At 52.4% G+C, this 18,173-nt stretch overlaps 1 protein-coding gene across 4 annotated transcripts in view; it reads left to right on the top strand.

The window, feature by feature from the left end:
- Positions 1–274: 274 nt before the first annotated feature.
- BCL7C (BAF chromatin remodeling complex subunit BCL7C) overlaps positions 275–18,173 on the top strand; it is a 46,493-nt gene continuing 28,594 nt past the window's right edge. For 2 of the 4 annotated variants that reach the window (XM_085016968.1, XM_013995586.3), the window contains exons 1-5: positions 275–622; positions 1,195–1,273; positions 1,612–1,720; positions 1,820–1,981; positions 3,570–3,655. In XM_085016968.1, the coding sequence (XP_084873094.1) occupies positions 531–622; positions 1,195–1,273; positions 1,612–1,720; positions 1,820–1,981; positions 3,570–3,655 (528 nt within the window). In that variant the 5' untranslated portion in view covers positions 275–530. Of the gene's footprint in view, positions 623–1,194; positions 1,274–1,611; positions 1,721–1,819; positions 1,982–2,262; positions 2,337–3,569; positions 3,656–4,453; positions 4,652–18,173 lie in introns of those variants that run through there. The other 2 variants (XM_003124483.6, XM_085016969.1) reach the window with 2 other exon arrangements.

The raw sequence follows: 18,173 nt of genomic DNA on the forward strand, positions 1-18,173 counted from the left end.
AGCGTAGAACCAGGCAGCCGAGCAAGGGACACACACACACGCAAACACACACACACAAACACACACACCGTTCCAGGGTCCACCCACGCGCAGCGGTCGCACCCGGGACACAGATCCTCTCGCGCCCCCTGGCGCCCACGTGGTCTGAACGCACGGCCGCAGCCCCGCCGCGCGCGTCCAGTCGCCGAGCTGCCCCAACCTCCCTCTCGGCCGCGGGCAGGGGGCGCTGCGCGTCCGGGCGCCTCGAGGCGGAGGCGGCGGGCCCGGTCGGGGCGGGGCCGGCCGGCTTCCAGGCCTGGGCTCTGGCCGCCCGCGCCGCCGGGCGGCTCCGGGGACGGGCCGGGGCGGGGCGCGGCGGCAGGAAGCGGGGCGGGGACTCGCGGAGGCGTTGGGGAGCGAGGGAGGGCGCGGCCAACTCCCGGAGGGGCGACAGGCCGAGAGAGCGGCGCCCCGGCCTGGCGCCGAGCCTGAGCCCGCCGGACGGGAGGCGGCCCAGCCGCGGGCTCGGCCTCGGCCCCAGCCCCGCCAGCATGGCCGGCCGGACCGTGCGGGCCGAGACCCGGAGCCGGGCCAAGGATGACATCAAGAAGGTGATGGCGACCATCGAGAAGGTCCGGAGATGGTGAGCGCTGCCCCGGGGGCCAGGGACGGGCCACGGCGGGCCATTCCTCCCCCGACACGTCCACACCCCCTCCGCCACCTGTGGCCCCCAGGTGTTAGGTGTGCCCCTCTCCCCCGCCGCCCCCAGCTGCGTCCTGGATCTGCAGGGCTCTATCTCTCTTCTCCTGGCTACACCCTGGGGTCTACAAAGCGTGTTCCCCAGCCCTGCCCTCCCAGAGCTGGAACCCCCCCCTTTATGCCCCGCCCCCTAAAGCTTTGACACTCCTCCCGCAAGTGTGCCCCGGGATCTTCGAGGCTGTGGTCCCAGGCCTATAGTCGCGCTCTCCATGTATACCCCAGGGGTCTGCCGCGTCGTGACCCCAGCCTATTTTTTTTTCTCTCCCTCTCTCTCTTTCTCCCGCCCCCCACCTATGCCCTGAGGTCTGCCGGGCTTCTCCCTCCAAGTCCCATTAGCCACGCTGCCGCTTCTTTTGCGCACCACCCCCACCTCCACACGTATCCCCAGATACATCCAGCTCCTGGGCTGGCTCTCTCCTCAGGCCTCTCTGACCCCGTCCCTCCACCGTCCCACAGGGAGAAGCGCTGGGTGACTGTGGGTGACACTTCCCTGCGTATCTTCAAGTGGGTGCCAGTGGTGGACCCCCAGGAAGAGGTGAGCAAGCTCCCCCACACCAGGCCCTGCATCTGGGCCACCTCGGGCAAGCCCCTCCCGGCGGCTGGCCTCCACCTCCAGTCCCCACTTAGACCTTACATGCAGCCTCGGGAACAGATGTTAACAATTATTAGCAACTCCGCCTCTTTCCCCTCCCCCGCCACCAGACCCCCTGAGTTCACGGCCTAACGCCGCCGCCGCCGCCGCCGTGGCGCACAACCTGTCGCTCACGGAGGGCCTTCTGCTTCTCTGTGCCTCAATGTCGTTATTTGTTCAGTGGGGGCTTTGCAAGCACTAACTAGAAAGCTGACTGTAACCCTTCGTCCTCTAACCCCCAGGAGCGTCGGAGGGCAGGTGGCGGCGCAGAGCGATCCCGAGGCCGCGAGCGGAGGGGCAGGGGCGCCAGTCCCCGAGGGGGGGGCCCTCTCATCCTGCTCGATCTCAACGGTATGTCGGGGATGCTGGCTGGGCTTTGGGGCAGCGGTGGGGAATGAAGGAGGGGATTGGGCGCCTCAGACCCAACCCTTTCTGCTCTTGCTCCCACAGATGAGAACAGTAACCAGAGCTTCCATTCAGAAGGCTCCCTGCAAAAGGGCACGGAGCCCAGCCCTGGGGGCACCCCCCAGCCCAGCCGCCCTGTGTCACCTGCTGGACCACCGGAAGGGGTCCCTGAGGATGCTCAGCCCCCACAGCTGGGCCAGGAGAGAGGTAGGACCAGGTGCCTCCCAGGAACCTTCTCCTCTGTGTCTTGTCCTCTCCAAGGTTGCAGCCCCCCACTTGTCCTCTGTCTGGTCCCCCTCCTGTGTCGAGTCTTCTGGAGACCATCCCTGAGTCCTGTGGAAAGTGACTGCCTTTCCTCTAGGGCCTTTGGCCTTCCTCTGGCTTCTTTGGGTCTGTAGATAACTTATCACAGATTTTCATGTAAATTTAGCTTTTGAGTAGTTAAATATCTTTCTTCCCCATTCCCACCTCCTGTCCGCTTCCTGAAGGTTGGGCCCATCTTGATCCTGTTCTCGGCTGTATCCTCGGAACACTGCGGACCACCTAGCAGGTGCTCAAGAAATATTTGTTGAGGAATAGGTAATAATCAAAAGACTGATTAACAGTCGGTGATAGTTACAGCTAATACTTACTGAGCTCTTTCTGCGTGCCCGACACCCCGCTAAGCTCTTTCCATGTTTTATCTCATTTCATCCCCACTGCAGCCCTATGAGGGCTACGATCTCCATTGAGAGATGATATACCCGAAACCCAGAGAAGCTGCCCAAGTTCACCCAGCCAGCGAGCCAGGATCTTGGGCCTGAGTCTTCATCAGCTCCTCTTTCTTCCCGTAAAGTCAGTCCCCTGTCTGATCAGATCCATCTCTCAATGTGTCTGTCTGCCTTCCTCTGCCTGCCCAGGCCCTGTCGTCTCTCTAACCCACACCCGGCTCCGGCCTCCTCATGGGTCTGTTCCCCTCCAGCTGCACCCACACAGCTACCAGAGCATGCGTTTGATGGGGTCATTTTCCAGCTTCAGAACCTTCGATGGCTCCCTCTGACCTTTGACCCCTCAGCTTGGCACTCTGGGCCCTTCCCGAACCGTCCCCTGCTGACCTCACTGTTCCTTTCCAAGAACACCAGGACTTAGGCCTCCGTTCTGTGTCTGGATCGTAGCACACGCTCGTGTACCTTTACTGATATAAAAAACCATAATTGGCATTTCTCGAGCACTCACCGCATTAAAACCGTGTTAACGGTTTTGCCTGTGTTACCTCCTTTGATTCATACACCATCTGATGTGGTAATTACTATAATTATCCCCACTTGACAGATGGGAAAACAGGGTTAGAGAAATTAAGTCACTTGCTCGAGGTCAAGATTCGAACTCAGGGAGTTCCCTTGTGGCGCAGCAGGTCGAGAATCCAGTGTTGTCATTGCAGCAGCTTGGGTCGCTGTGGCATGGGTTCGATCCCTGAGTGGGAGCGAACTTCAACATGCCAGGCATGCCCCCCCCCAAAAAAAAGATTCGGACTCAGGCGGTGCCGCCCCAGCATCTGCGCTAAGCCTGTGTTCCCTCTGCCTGCTAAGTGCTCCACTTCCCCGTTTGTCCACATGATCAGATCCACTCACCCATCAGGATCCCACCTAAATGTCCTCCCTGTGTTTTCTTCCCAGCGGGTAGGGTAGCCCGGTGCCTGGCTCCCTGCTCACACCCACAGCCTGCAGGCTCATGTGGTGGGTGTGAGTTTCCCTCCAGGTCTGTGCTGTGGCGCAGAGCAGCTGCTCAGGGCATGTCTGTTAACTTCCTGTTCCAGATCCTGGGGGCATACCTGCAGGCGGCACGGATGAACCCCCGATGCTGACCAAGGAGGAGCCTGTTCCAGAATTGCTGGAGGCTGAGGTGAGAGTGGCCAGGAGGCTGGACTCCCAGGTCTTGTAGGGACTGGGGACTCTGGGGCAGCCAGAGGCCTGGGCAGGGAGTGGGGGGCTGTACTCTTGAGGTCCAGGTAGGAAATGCAGAGCTGGGACACAGGTAAAGGCTTTAAAGGGTGTTTTAGAAACAAGGTCCTGGCGTTCCCGTGGTGGCGCAGCAATAACAAACCGGACTGGTATCCATGAGAACTTGGGTTCGATCCCTGGCCCCGCTCAGTGGGTTAAGGATCCAGCATTGCCGAGAGCTGTGGTGTAGGTCAGACACGGCTCGGATCCTGTGTGGCTGTGGCTGTGGTGTAGGCCGGCAGCTGTAGCTCCAATTCAACCCTTAGCCTGGAAACTTTGCTATGCCGCGGGTACAGACCTAAAAAAACAAAAACAAAACAAAACGAAAAAAAGAAAGTCCTGCGGGCTGGATTGGGGCTGATTTGTGACCATTAAAAGCCTGAAAAGATCCTGGTGCTCCTGCAAGCATTTTTTTTTTTTTTTTAATCCTACATGTTGTAATTAGCTTAAGAAAGTTCCCCACAAATGTCTGACTTTTCCCACAAGGACTCTCGTGATAATGTTTTCCAGAAATATCAAATATCAACTTCTTTCCCCCAAACGGTGGTGGTGGTGGTGGTGTCATTTCTGGCACCCTGGGGCCCTGGGCTGGCCTCCCGGTGTGGGAGGGGAGTGGAGTGGAGGCTGTGCAGAGGCAGAGGCTAGGAGGCTGCCCTCTGGGTCTGGGTGGAGCTCACTCCTGTCCACCCTTCCTCTCCAGGCCCCTGAAGCTTACCCCGTCTTTGAGCCAGTGCCACCTGTCCCCGAGGCAGCCCAGGGTGATACAGAGGACACGGAGGGCGCCCCCCCACTCAAGCGCATCTGCCCAAATGCCCCTGACCCCTGAGAAGCCGGCCTGCCTTGTCCTGTTGCCCCAGGGGGTCCCTTTGGCTTTTTACAAATAAAGACCCTTTTGTAATTTTGTGTCCTGTCATTTCCCCATCAGGGCTGGGGAGGGTCTCCGGAGACTGTTTTGTCTCATGCTCCAGGTCTCAGATGGGGTCACTGAGGCTCCAAGAGGACCTGCCTATTGTCACACCATGAGTCAGATGTGGAATGGGGGTCTGAGCCAGGATCTGCCTCCCCAGGACTCCCTCCACCCTGCCCTGTCCCCCTGACCTTTGACCCTTCCTTCAGCCCTCCTGCTCTGGGAATCCCGGGACCCCTGCTCTTTCTTCTCAGCCCCTCCCCTGGGCCCAGCAGTTAGTACAGTTCTGGGTGGCTAGCTCCCCCCCCCGCCCCCCGTCTCCCATTTGTACACAGGAACAGGGGGGCCCAGAGGGACTTTGGGGCCTGGGCTGACCCAGCCCCTTCTCTGCCCTCAGGAAGCTACAGCATTGTGCCTCCCTGCCTCCGCTTAGCCATTCCTCCACTGGAACTCCTGCCCAGGCTTCTGGTTGACTCTTATTTGTCCTCAAGCTCAATCGCTGCCTCTTCCAGGAAGCCTTCCCTGACCCCAGGCTCAGTCAATTGTCCCCACTTTGGGGCTCCCACAGCCCCAGTGTGCTTCTTTCCCTTTGTCTCAGCATTTATCGGGCTCTTTGGGGATGGTTGGTCTGAGGGTCTATCTTGAGCACTAGGCTGTGGTCTCCGGAGAGCAGGACTTGGTCCCAGGCTTGCTTAGCATAGTAGCATAGAGCAGTCATAGCACCTGTTTGGTGAATGACTGCATCAAGGAATGAGCTCTCCAGGAGGGCTTCTCTGTGGAGGCGGAACATGAGCTTGACCCTGAGACATGAACCTCAGTGTGGTGGGTCTGACCTGAAGCCCAGGTTCAAGTCCTGGCTCTGTTACTCACTAGCTCCATGGCTCTGTCCAGGCTGTTTCCCCTCTCTGAGTCTTAGTTTGTTCATCTGAGCAATGGGGACAATAACTAGTCCCCATCTGCCCCTGCAGTTTGTGGGAACCTTCAAATAACATGAGGTACCTTTTCTTTTTGCCTGCAAGAGAGTCAGAGTCAAGTGTGTTAGCCCTATTTTTATTTTTAACAAAGGAAGACACTGGGGTTCAGAGATGATCAAATTGAAACTTTGAAAAACTTTTTAAAAATATAAGGATGGGAGTTCCCGTTGTGGCTCAGCGGGTTAAGAACCCAACTAGTATCCATGAGGATGCGGGTTCACTCCCTGGCCTCGCTCAGTGGGTTAAGGATCCGGTGTTGCTGCAAGCTGTGGCATGGGTTGCGGATATGGCTCGGATCCTGAGTTGCTGTGACCGTGGTGTAGGTCGGTGGCTACAGCTCCGATTCAACCCCTGGCCTCGGAACCTCCAGATGCCACGGGTGTGGCCCTAAAAAAACACCAAAAAAAAAAAAAAATTGTAAGGGTGCTTCCTAATAGCAGCTGCAGTAGTAATATTTGAGCCTGAGCTGGCCCAGGGACCCAGGTGGGCAGTGATGTGGTATATTCATTTCTTGTTGCTGGTGTAGCACATTCCCACAATTTTAGTGGCTTAAAACAATGCAAATTTATTATCTTACTGTTCTAGAGATAAGAAATCCAAAATTCGTCTCAGTGGGCTAAAGTAAAAGTTTTAGGAAGTCTGATCCCTTCCAGGCAGGGGCTGTCGGGGAGAGTCTGTTTGCCTGCCTTTTCTAGCTTCCGCAGGCCACCGGCCTTCCTGTCGACAACCCCCCCTCTCCATTTCCCAAGCCAGCAGTGCAGGGTTGTCCAAACTCCCTTTCTCTCTTTGCTTCCATCGCCACCTCCTCTCTGGCTGTCCTCCTCCCACTAGTAAGGACTCTTGTGATGACACTGGACCCAACTGCCTAGTCTGGGATCATCTCCCCATCTCTCGGTTCTTCATTTCATCCCATCTGCAGACTCTCATCTGCCACGTAAAGTAACACATCCACCGATTCTGGGGGTAGGATGTGAGAGCCATTCTTCAGCCTCAGCACTGGTAGTAATAATCGCTGCCGTTTTCTGGGTCACCTCCTTATTCTCCCGAATCACCCCATAAAAGTGCTTTGTATGGGTTAGTAGTACAGTATTCAGACTCTGCATCTGAATCTCAGCATCTCCATTCATTCACTGGGTGACCTTGAGTAAGCGACTTGACCTCTCTGTGCCTCAGCTTTCTCATCCGTATAATGGGGATAATAGTAATATCAGGCTGGTGAGGATTCCATGAGGCAATAATACATGGAGAGTCTTGGGCTTGGCGCATAGTAAGTGCTTGATAAATGGCAGCTGTTTTTCCTATGAGACCATTTTATAGATGAGGATTGAAAGGCTAAGGAATATCCTATTCCTGTTCCTCTCCTGGCCCAAGGCCCCAGTCCCTGTGCACCTGTCCCTTGGCCCAAGCCTGCCCTCACCCTTTCTGTAGCCCACTCTGTAACCTGGTTTAAAAGTCACCTCTGGAGTTCCCTGGTGGCGCAGTGGGTTAAGGATCTGGCATTGTCACTGCTGTGGTTGCGGTTGCTGCTATAGCATGGGTTCTATCCCTGGCCTAGGAACTTCCGGCATGGCCACAAAAAAAGGGAAAAAAAGCCACCTCTTCCATAGCCACATCCGCGACCATCCCCCTGCCATGCCCTCCCCATGTCCATATGTGCTTGTTGGAAATTCTTCACCCTTTACTCTCGAGCCCTGGCCTCTAGTGCCCCCCACCCCCCCAATTCTCTTTCTCTTTGTCACTCTCTCCTTTGCGTGATACCTTAAATATCTCATGTTCTGGCCCAGCTCTTCTCTTCATGCACATCCTCCCTGCTCGGTCCCACCTACTCCTTGAATTAATACTTCCTAAGTCTCTGCCTCCAGGTTCAGACTCCAGGCTCAAAGAGCAGAAGGCTTCGAGTTCCCTTTATGGCACAGCAGAAACGAATCCGACTAGGAACCATGAGGTTGTGGGTTCGATCCCTGGCCTTGCTCGGTGGGTTAAGGATCTGGTGTTGCCGTGAGCTGTGGTGTAGATCCCAGAGGTGGCTCATATCCTGCATTGCTGTGGCTGTGGTGTAGGGCTGTAGCTCTGATTCAACTAGCCTGGAACCTCCATCTGCCATGGGTGCGGCCCTAAAAAGCAAAAAAAAAAAAAAAAAAAAAAAAAAAGCAAAAGGCCTTTACTGGGAGGTCCCGCAGACCCTCAGCTCACCCTCCTCCCAAGCTGTTGCCTGCATTGCATCTGGGGTTCCCCAGAAGTGGCCCACAGTCCCAGGAGTTGGCTCAGACGGGAGCACCTGGAAGTCAGAGTCAACATCCCATGAGCCGCCCTGTCGCGTTCAGTCCCTGTCCTGAACAGCCCTCCCATCTACCCCCCACTGGCCGCCCTGCTGCATGTGGAGGTCCTGGGCCAGGGATCGGGTCCCAGCCACAGCTGTGGCAATGCCAGATCCTTAACCCCCTGTGCCAGACCAGGGACCGAATCCGCATCCCAGGGCTGCTGCTGATCCCATTGCACTGCAGCGGGAACTCCCCATCTACCCCCTTCTTTAGGGCCCCACTGTTTTACTGGATGCCTCCCAGGGAGCTTCCACGTTTCCCTGTTGCCCGTCACCAATCCATTGTCCACCCAGCAGCTGGGCGGTCTCAGAAGCCCAAATCTGCTTGGGGTTAGCCCCTCCAGCCCCCCCATGACCTGCAGGATGGACCCACACTCCACCTCTCCCCCCCACCTCTGCACAGCTACCCTGGGAACTACTGACCACCACCCCCAGATGCACCGCTTTTCCTCACCTCTAGGGCTTCGCTCCTGCTCTCTGCTCGGCCAGGGGAGGCCTTCCCATCCCTCTTCAGCTGAGGGATACCTTCTTGTTTTTCAAACCTCGGCTTCCTGGCGTGTTCTCCTCTCCTTTCCCCGGGCCCCCTGCCTCTCCTCTGCTATCTCTCAGAGTATCCTGTATTGCCTCGTAATGGTCAGTGTTGGCTTCAGTCTCCAGTGCCAGACCCCCAAGAGCCACGAGGGCAAGGGAATCCCTTTATTCATGGCACCATGTCTTTACCATGCACTTATTCTTTGCTGGGCACTACTCTGGCTCTCGGGATATGGCATAAACAACATTAGAAAAACTCCCTGCCTTTCTGGAGCTTAACTTCACAAATTAGATCACACGTAGAAAGTTATGGGGGTTTTTTGGTTTTGTTTTTTTTTTTTTTTTTTCGCTTTTTTTTGCATATGGAGGTTCCCAGGCTAGGGATCGAATTGGAGCTACAGTTGCCAGCCTACACCACAGCCACAGCAACGCTGGATCTGAGCCGCATCTGCAACCTATACCACAGCTCACGGCAACGCTGGATCCTTAACCCACTGAGCGAGGCCAGGGATCGAACCCACAACCTCATGGTTCCTAGTCATATTTGTTTCCACTGTGCCACGATGGGAACTCCGAAAGTTATAAGTATTTTGAAAAACAACAACAACAACAACAAAAAAACAACAACAACAACAACAACAACAAAAAACAGAGCAGGGAGGTGGGAAAAGAGTAGATTGCAGTTTTATTTATTTACTTTCTTTTTTTTAGATTTCAGTTTTAACTAAGGAGGTCAGGGGTAGCCCTTCTGAGGAGACATTTGAGGAAAAGCTTGCAGGAGCTGAGGGAGAGAGCCTTGCAGCTCTCTGGGGGAAGAGCATTTCGGGAAGAGGGAACAGCCAGTGCAAAGGCCCTGAGGGGGGTGCGGGCCTGGAAATGAGATCAGTGCCTCTGGAGCAGAGGGAGGGAGAGGGAGCCGTGGGAAGTGAGGTCAGGTCAGGAAGGGCCTCAGAGGCAGGACAGGCACATAACCTGTCCTTCAATCTGTGAGAATAAAAGAAGACATATTCATCATTATGCCCAGATAACAGGTGAAACCTGGAATAACCAGGATGTGTGTTTATCCTGTTCGGAGGCCGTTGTCAAGACTCTGGCTTTTATTCTGGATGTGAGGAAGAGCTATTGAAGGGGTCTGATCAGAGGAGTAACAGGATCAGATGTAGCGTTTTTGCCCCATCATATTTTGTTATAAAGAATTTTAGGGACTTCCCGTTGTAGCTCAGTGGGTTACGAACCTGGCATGTATCCATGAGGATGCTGGTTCGATCCCTGGCCTTGCTCAGCGGGTTAAGGATCTGGCATTGCCGTGAACTGTGGTGTAGGTCACAGATGCGGCTCGGATCCTGTGTTGCTGGGGTGTAGGCTGGCAGCTGTAGTTCAGATTCCACCCCTAGCCTGGGAACTGCCATACTTGCATCCCTGCATTTTAAAGTTCACAGCAAAATTGGAAGAACTGTACAAGTAATACTGATATACCATCATCTAGTTCCTAGAGCATTTTGCTGCATTTGCTTTATCATATATTCGTATCCATCCAGCCAGCAATCTTTCTCATTTTCTTGATACATTTCAAAAGAAGTTGCAGACAATAGCATACTTCCCTTTCAACACTTCATATGTGTCATAAACTCGAGTCCAGCATTTATTTACAGGTTTTTCTTTTCCTTTGAGGCAAACTATCCATATAGTGAAATGCACGGGCGTTAACCGGGCATTAACCGTGGTTCAGTGAGTTTTAACAAACATGCCATCTACATAATGCAAGCCCTTATCAGCTACCTCACTATCCTCCTGGGAAGTTTCCTCTTGGCCCTTCCCTGTCCCCACCTCCCTAGAGGCAGGACTGTTCTGATTTGGGGTTTGATCAGGTTAACCTGTTCTTGAACTTCTCATGCCTGGACTTTCACAGTCTGTTCTCCTTTGTATCTGCTTCCTTTCGCTCTACATTATTTTTGAGGGCCATCCACTCCACTGCTTGGATCAGTAGTTTGTTCCTTTCTATTGCTGGGCTATCGGCCGTGGACTTGGCTTGGACTCGGATTGCCCTGTCGGGTGGAGGGCAGATGGATCCAAATGCTCTCTCTGTTCCTAGCTCTCTGCACAAGCCTGTCAAGCCTGGGGTTCAGAGCCCTGGATGAGTGCACCCCAGGGAGATGGATAGCCTTTTTTCTCAGGGACCTTTCTAGAATGTAGAGTCTATGGTATCGGGCCCCCACAAATCAGGAGAGACAAAACTATATCCGAGGTAGGATGTAGGGTGACCAAACATTCCGCTCAGCCCAGGGCTTTCCTGGGGTTAGCCCTTCAAGTTCCAGGGAAGCCCTCAGTGCTGAGCAGACAGGGATGGTTGGTCACCCTAGCAGGATCCCACCACTGCCCCTAGGGCCCCAGGCTCTTTCTCACTTCAGACCACACTTCCTTCCTTCTAAGGATGGATCTTCCTTAAACGCCGAACTGGTCTATTGCATCCTTGCTCTAACACTTCCCATGGCGCCCCGTGGCTTTGCCTGGCAACCTGAAGGATATACTCAGCCTACGGCAGTGGTTCTCAAACTCTGCTGCACACTGGAACCACGTGGCATTGACCTAACGTTTTACTTGCTCTAGGACGTGACTTGGGCATTGGCTGCACAGGTGACGCTCACATGCCGCCACGTTTGGGAACCACTGGCCTATGGGTATGACTCGCTTGGCTTACCTGGTGTTGAATGTGGTGCCGACACTTAAAATCAAGTGGTTACATATAAAACTCTGGACCCCCGGCTACCTTTGACAAAGCAGAAGTTCTGAGACATTGAGCCTGCTACCATGTGTGGTCTTTGGCAAGGGATGGGGAGTGCTGGCGGCCCTCGGAGACAGATCATGGTCCCTCAGGCCCCATAGTCCCCACAGCCCCCTCTAGGTCTTGCTATTCTCCGTCATGCTCATTTGCATGACCTGAGGCTAATGTATGCGTTCTCCAGCCCGGTCCCCACTCACCTCCTCAACCTCTTCGCTTATTCTTCCAATATGCTCCCCTCCCTTCTCGCCCTTCCTGCCACATGGGCCTTGAGGGACCCTTTTCTACCTGCCTTTGTCCCCTGCAGTCCTCCCACCAAACTCCTTATCATGGCAGACAAGGCCCTGCTCCCTTTGGCCCCTGCCCACCTCTCTGTTCCCCCATCAAACCCACGGAACTTTGAACACCCTGAAGCCGCCCGACCCAGCCCGTTCCCATCTTAGCCCTTGCTCTCCCTCTGCCTAGGAACCTCTTCCCTTCCACCCCTCCTCTTTCTTCCTGGCCAATGCCTCCGTATCTTTCAGGCCTTGGTTGAGATCTCACCTCCTTCAGGAAGGTTTTCTGATCTTCAAACGAGGTCAGTTCCGGGTTAGTCAGTGTACTTCCTCTTTCACTTGACATCTCACTTCCCCCGCTGGGATAAGGCCACGTTGTTCATCTATGGTGTAGGGCCTTGTGTAGGGACGGCTAAGTAGTAGGTGTTTGTTAATGTTCAATGAAAGACCATCTCCCTTTCCCCACTGGCAAATCCTACTCCTTTTCCTGTTACATTTCTGCAGCAGCATTCAACTCTCTGTTCTCCTGGCGACCCAAAACCTCACTAAGGAGTTTTAGCTCACGAGTCCTTCTCACAGTGGGGTCAGTGGTTCCCCAAGCCCATCCTGTGGTTGTTTCCCCAGTTTCAGAATGCATTTCTGGAATAGACATACAACAGCCAGAATCCCCATATTGGTTGAAAGCAGGGCTGCGACTGGGTGGTGACCCCAGGTACCCCACACAGGGTGAGTGCAAGGGCAGAGCATCCATTCCCTTGTATTTATTTATTGGAAATGACTTTTCTGCCTGTCCCCTCCTTTGTTCCTCCGATCAGCTCTGAGACGCAGCTCTGGGTCAGGATGCAGAATAGGAATGGAAGTATTCCAGATTCAGTTGATTTGTACTAACTGTGATCTTGGGCGAGTCATTTTTTTTGTCTAGACCTTAGTTGCCTCATTTGAAACATGGAGCCAATATTATCTTTTCTTCATCTTTGGGTTCATCTATCTTTGACCCACGTCGGGAGCAGAGTGAACCAAGTGCAGAGCGTGCACCTGGGAAGCTGAATGTAAATCCAATTTTTGTAATGTAAATAACATTTCCCATGAGGTTTCGGGTTCGATCCCTGGCCTCACTTAGTGGGTCAAGGATCCGGCATTGCCGTGAGCTGTGGTGTAGGTCACAGAGGGGGCTCTGGTCTGGCCTTGCTGTGGCTCTGGCGAAGGCAGGCAGCAACAGCTCCGATTAGACCTCTAGCCTGGGAACCTCCATATGCCATGAGTGCGGCCCTGGAAAAAAAAAAAAAAAAAAAAAAACCAAAAAAAAGATTAAAATAATAGTAATAATATTTCTAACCTTTTATTTTTAAAATCACCTGTAGGATTGCAGGCACCTTAGGAAATTTAGGAAATGCAGTGTCAAAGTCAGTGGTAATCGATAATAACCCCGGTTGAGGTTTTACTGTGTGTGTATATATTATAGAGGCATATAAGACGTTGTGAAAGAGCCCAAGAGAGGCGGCTGGGATCAATGAAAACAGCCCAAAATGGGGCACCGGGGGCTCTGGGTCACCTGCCGTGTGACTTCAGTCGCCTCGTCTGTAGACTTGGATCCACAGACCCGGCTCCCTTCACAGCCTTTGGTGAAGCTTCTTGGGAACAAAGAAGTGCAGCGCGCCTCAAGAACGCCGAGCGCGGGGAGAGCGCGTCGCGGCGTCGCAGGGGTTAAGGACACCGAGCGCGCAGAGAGTCCTAGAGGGGCCGTGGGCGGACTTCCGGCGCGGCGCTCCGGGCGCCGTTTTCCACTTGGCCGCCGGGCGCGCGCGGAGGGTTTCGCCGCTGAGGTTCTGCCTGGGCTGCGGGGGCGCATCAGGGTCGTTTAGGCCGGGCCCTGCCGACGTGTCCCGTTCGCCCGAGTTCCGGACCAGCTTTTGTGACCGTAGGCAGCTTCTGAATCCCTCTGACCCTTTGGTCTCCTTCGGCTGTAGTACGGCCGTGAGGATCGCAGGACTAGCCGAGCACAGTCGGTTATTCGAATGACTTGCCCTTAGGAATGCACTGTATCCCCATTATACAGCCCAGGAAACCGAGACCCAGCAAGAGGAAGTGACTTTGGAATGGCAAAGGCATGCTTTCCCACCATCGTAGCCAGTCCCGGCAGAGGCTTAGTTCGAAGCCACATCCTTTGATTTCCTAGCGCCGAAGCGCCAGGAGTCTAAGAGTATTGCTGCTGAGAGTCACTGTCGAGAGCTTACTGTGTTTCAGAAGCGGTGCATACAGAGCTCCTCTCCTTACTACGGCCTCGGGAGCATGTCCACACTTTACAAGTAAGAGAAGTGAGGTTCAGGGCTATTTTCTCCACAGTCATGATGTGGGACCATGGCTGAGTAGAGAGGGCTGTAAATCAGGTTTGTCCGACCTAACTGGCAGATCTGTTGGGAGGAGCGTTAGCCAACATTGAGTAAGCACTGAATCCTTTTATAAAGGGGCAAAGGCTTACCACAGGGAGAAGTTGACCAGGGGTAGGGGGGTGGGGGGTGGCGTGTGCTCAGACTTGTCGGAGTTTAATAGTATCCTTGGTTCAGGTATCTTTGCATCCTTTATCTCATGGATTAAAAAAGTCAGATTTAACGCTTTCTCTTTTTAGTAACAGCTTTTATTGAGATATAATTCATGTACCATACAGTTCACTCCATTTAAACCGTACAATTAATTAGTTCTTAGTATATTCACAGAGTTACAAAACTATCACCACAGTCAGCTTTAGAATATTTTCGTCACTCTCAAACCATACCCGTTCACAGTCATTCCCATGGAGTTTCTGTAGTGGCTGAGCCAAAATGAATCTGACTAGTATCCATGAGGACCCAGGTTCAATCCCTGGCCTCACTCAGTGGGTTAAGGATCTGGCATTGCTGTGAGCTGTGCTGTAGGTTGCACATGCAGCTTGGATCTGGTGTGGCTGTGGCTGTGGCTGTGGCTGTGGCTATAGCTCTGATTCAACCCCTAGCCTGGAAACCTCCATATGCCTCAAGTGTGGCCTTAAAAAGATTAAAAAACAAAACAAAACAAACAGGCATTCCCATTCTCTACCTCCCTGCCCTCCAGCCCTAGACTATCACTAATCACTCTCTCTCTGAGGATTTGCCTATTCTAGACATTTCATATATGGCCATGTGTGGCCTTCTATGACTGAGATAATCTTTTAAACAAAGTCCAGGCCTTGAATTCAGAGCTTTGGCTTATAACCATAGCCAACCAGAACGGAATACCGTTGTTTTGATTTTGTTGTATTTATATTTACCACTCTAGGGTAAGTGAAAGGCACTTCCTATTTATGTTAGTGATATAAAATTTCCTTTTTTTTTTTTTTTTTTTTTTTTTTTTAAATGGCCACATCCATGGCATATGGAAGTTCCTGGGCCAGGGATTGAATCCAAGCCGCCATTGCAACCTATGCTGCAGGTGCAGCAATGCCAGATCCTTTTAACCCACTGTGCTGGGCCCGGGATTGAACCCATGCCTTCACAGGGACCTGAGCCACTGTAGCCAAATTCTTAACTTGCTGTACCACAGCAAGAATTCCTAATGTTTCCTTCTTGAATAAATTTGTTTCTATAAAAAAGGTGATATTTTTAAAGGACAAAATTAAGCAAATCGTAGTAGAGCGGGTGTATAAATATGTCTGGGGTTGGGAACGAGGTTTGGAAAATACTAAGTTGTCTGATTTGAGACTCTCCAGGACATAGCTGGAAAACCACCTTCCTTAACCTAAAGTCTATCCAATTCCTAAGACCACCTCTTAACCAAGTCTGGAAGTAAAACAGGGTGTGAAATGGACCAGAAGGCTAGAGAGAAGACTGTAGCCACTAGACTGAAGCATTTGGGGGACCAGGCTGGTGAAGTTGTTTCGGGTACCCCTTCCAACAAATAACCAGATATTTGTATGAAATAACTGAATTTGTGACCAAAATCCCTGGGACGTTGCCGTCATGGCTCAGCGGAAATGAATCTGACTAGTATCTGTGAGGATGCAGGTTCGATCCCTGGCCTCACTCAGTAGGTTGAGGATCTGGCATTCCCGTGAGCTGTGGTGTAGGTCGCAGACACAGCTCGGATCTGGTAATGCTGTGGTTGTGGTGTAGGCCGGCAGCTACAGCTCTGATTCCACCCCTAGCCTGGGAACCTCCATATGCTGCAGGTGCAGCCCTAAAAAGACCAAAAAAAAAAAAAGGAAAAAAACCCATCTCAGTCAGTGTTGGGGCTTTTTTTTTTTTTTTTTTTTATTACTCAAACGAATTCATCACATCTGTAGTTGTATAATGATCATAGCAATCTCATTCCACAGGATTTCCATCCCACAGCCCAAGCACATTCCCCCACCCCCAAACTGTCTCCTCTGGAGACCATAAGTTTTTCAATGTCTGTACGTCAGCATCTGTTCTGCAAAGAAGTTCAGTCTGTCCTTTTTTCAGATTCCACATGTCAGTGAAAGCATTTGATGTTGGTGTCTCACTGTATGGCTGACTTCACTTGGCATGATAATTGCTAGGTCCATCCATGTTGCTAAAAATGCCAGTATTTTGTTCTTTTAATGGCTGAGTCGTATTGCATTGTGTAGATGTACCCCATCTTCTGGATCCACTCCTCTGTCAGTGGACATTTAGGTTGTTTCCACGTTTTGGCTGTTGTAAATAGTGCTGCAATGAACATCGGAGTACATGTGTCTTTGTGAATCGTGGTTTTCTCTGGATAGATGCCCAGGAATGGGATTGCTGGATCAAATGGCAGTTCTATGTTTAGTTTTCTGAGGAATCTCCATACTGCTTTCCACCGTGGTTGCACCAATTTACAATCCCACCAACAGTGTACTAGGGTTCCTTTTTCTCCACACCCTCTCTAGCACTTCTTGTTTGTAGACTTTTGGATGATGGCCATTCTGGCTGGTGTAAGGTGGTACCTCGTTGTGGTTTTGATTTGCATTTCTGTAATAATGAGTGATGTTGAACATCTTTTCATGTGTTTTTTGGCCATCTCTATGTCTTCTTTGGGGCTTTCTTCCTCTCTCAAGGGCACACCAGAATCCAAGAGTGTTGCTGGATGACTGAGGGTGTGTGTGTGTGTGTGTGTGTGTGTGCGTGCGTGCATATATTTGAGCATGTGTGTGCTGGTGCCAGGGACAGCCTGATCCCTAGTTCATCTTGGCTGCTGTTGACATCGCTGTCCAAGCCCACAGTGGTCCCTGAAAGTCCATGGCTTCTGCCCCATACCACGCGTGAGACACCAGAATCCAGGGCTGGCTGAGGCTCCGTGTCCAGAGGATCCATGATTCCTGGAATATCAGGCAGCCACCCACTCCCAGGACTAGCTAGCTTCATGGAGCACAGGCTAGGGGCAGGCGCCAGGACTCACGCTCTCCCCTTCCAGGCCTGGGGACTTTACCATCCCAGGTCATCACCTGCACCAAGAGCCTCTGCCTCCCACCCTCCAGCCGTTCTTACTCCACTTCATATTCTTTCCACTGTGGGTGGATAATAGCACATAGCACATTAGACTCAGAGCCCATTTTTATTAAAACTAATTTTCTGGAGTGCCCGTGGTGGCTCAGCAGATTAAGAACCCAGTCTCTGAGGATACAGGTTCCATCCTTGGCCTGGCTCAATGCATTAATGGTCCAGCATTGTCACAAGCTGTGGCAAAGTTTGAAGATGGGGCTCAGATTCTGTGTTGCCGTGGCTGTGGTGTCGGCTGGCAGCTGCAGCTCCAATTCGACCCCTAGTCTGGGACTTCCATGTGCTGCAGGTGTGGCCATAAAACAAAACAAACACCCCCCTCCCTAGTTTTCTTTTCCTGGAGGGCAGGAAGAGTTTGATGTTTAAACCTTAACTAAAAAAATACATGGAGTTCCCATCGTGGCTCAGTGGTTAACGAATCTGACTAAGAACCGTGAGGTTACGGGTTCGATCCCTGGCCTTGCTCAGCGGGTTAAGGATCTGGCATTGCCGTGAGCTGTGGTGTAGGTCGCAGATGCTGCTTGGATCCCCCGTTGCTGTGGCTCTGATGAAGGCCAGCAGCTACAGCTCCGATTAGACCCCTAGCCTGGGAACCTCCATATGCCCTGGGAAGTGGCGCTAGAAAAGGCAAAAAGACAAAAACAAAAAACAAAACAGGAGTTCCCTTGTGGTGCAGCAGGTTAAGGATCCAGCCTTGTCACTGAAGTGGCTCAGGTCACTGCTGTGGCATGGGTTTGATCCCTGCCTGGGAACTTCCGCATGCTGTGAGCACAGCCAAAAAAAAGAAAAGAAAAAAGAAAAAAAAAAAAAAGAAAAAGCAGTACACACAAGACATACATGGTCCTCCCTTTGCTGAGCTGTGCAATTTAACTTGGACCCAAACTTGAAGTTACCCACCCCCAGCCTCCTTCAAAGGCAATTAGGATCCATTGTTATTCAACTTGAGTGAGAGTCTCAACTCTAACTCCAAGCAATTTAGATCTTAGAGTAGTTTGGGACCATAGAAAACAAAATAGCTAACACCAAGCCAGATAGTATTCTAAGAACTCTGCATGCATTAACTCACCAAAATCATTTCAACAACCCTGTGAGCCGAGTACTATTATTAAGCCCATTTTACAGATGGGAAAACCAAGGCACAG

The sequence above is a fragment of the Sus scrofa genome, chromosome 3, assembly GCF_054392235.1.
Source record: "Sus scrofa isolate SSC_HxYL_T2T_F1_AM1 chromosome 3, Sscrofa_HxYL_maternal_Yorkshire_Landrace_v2.0, whole genome shotgun sequence".
Taxonomy (NCBI): domain Eukaryota; kingdom Metazoa; phylum Chordata; class Mammalia; order Artiodactyla; family Suidae; genus Sus; species Sus scrofa.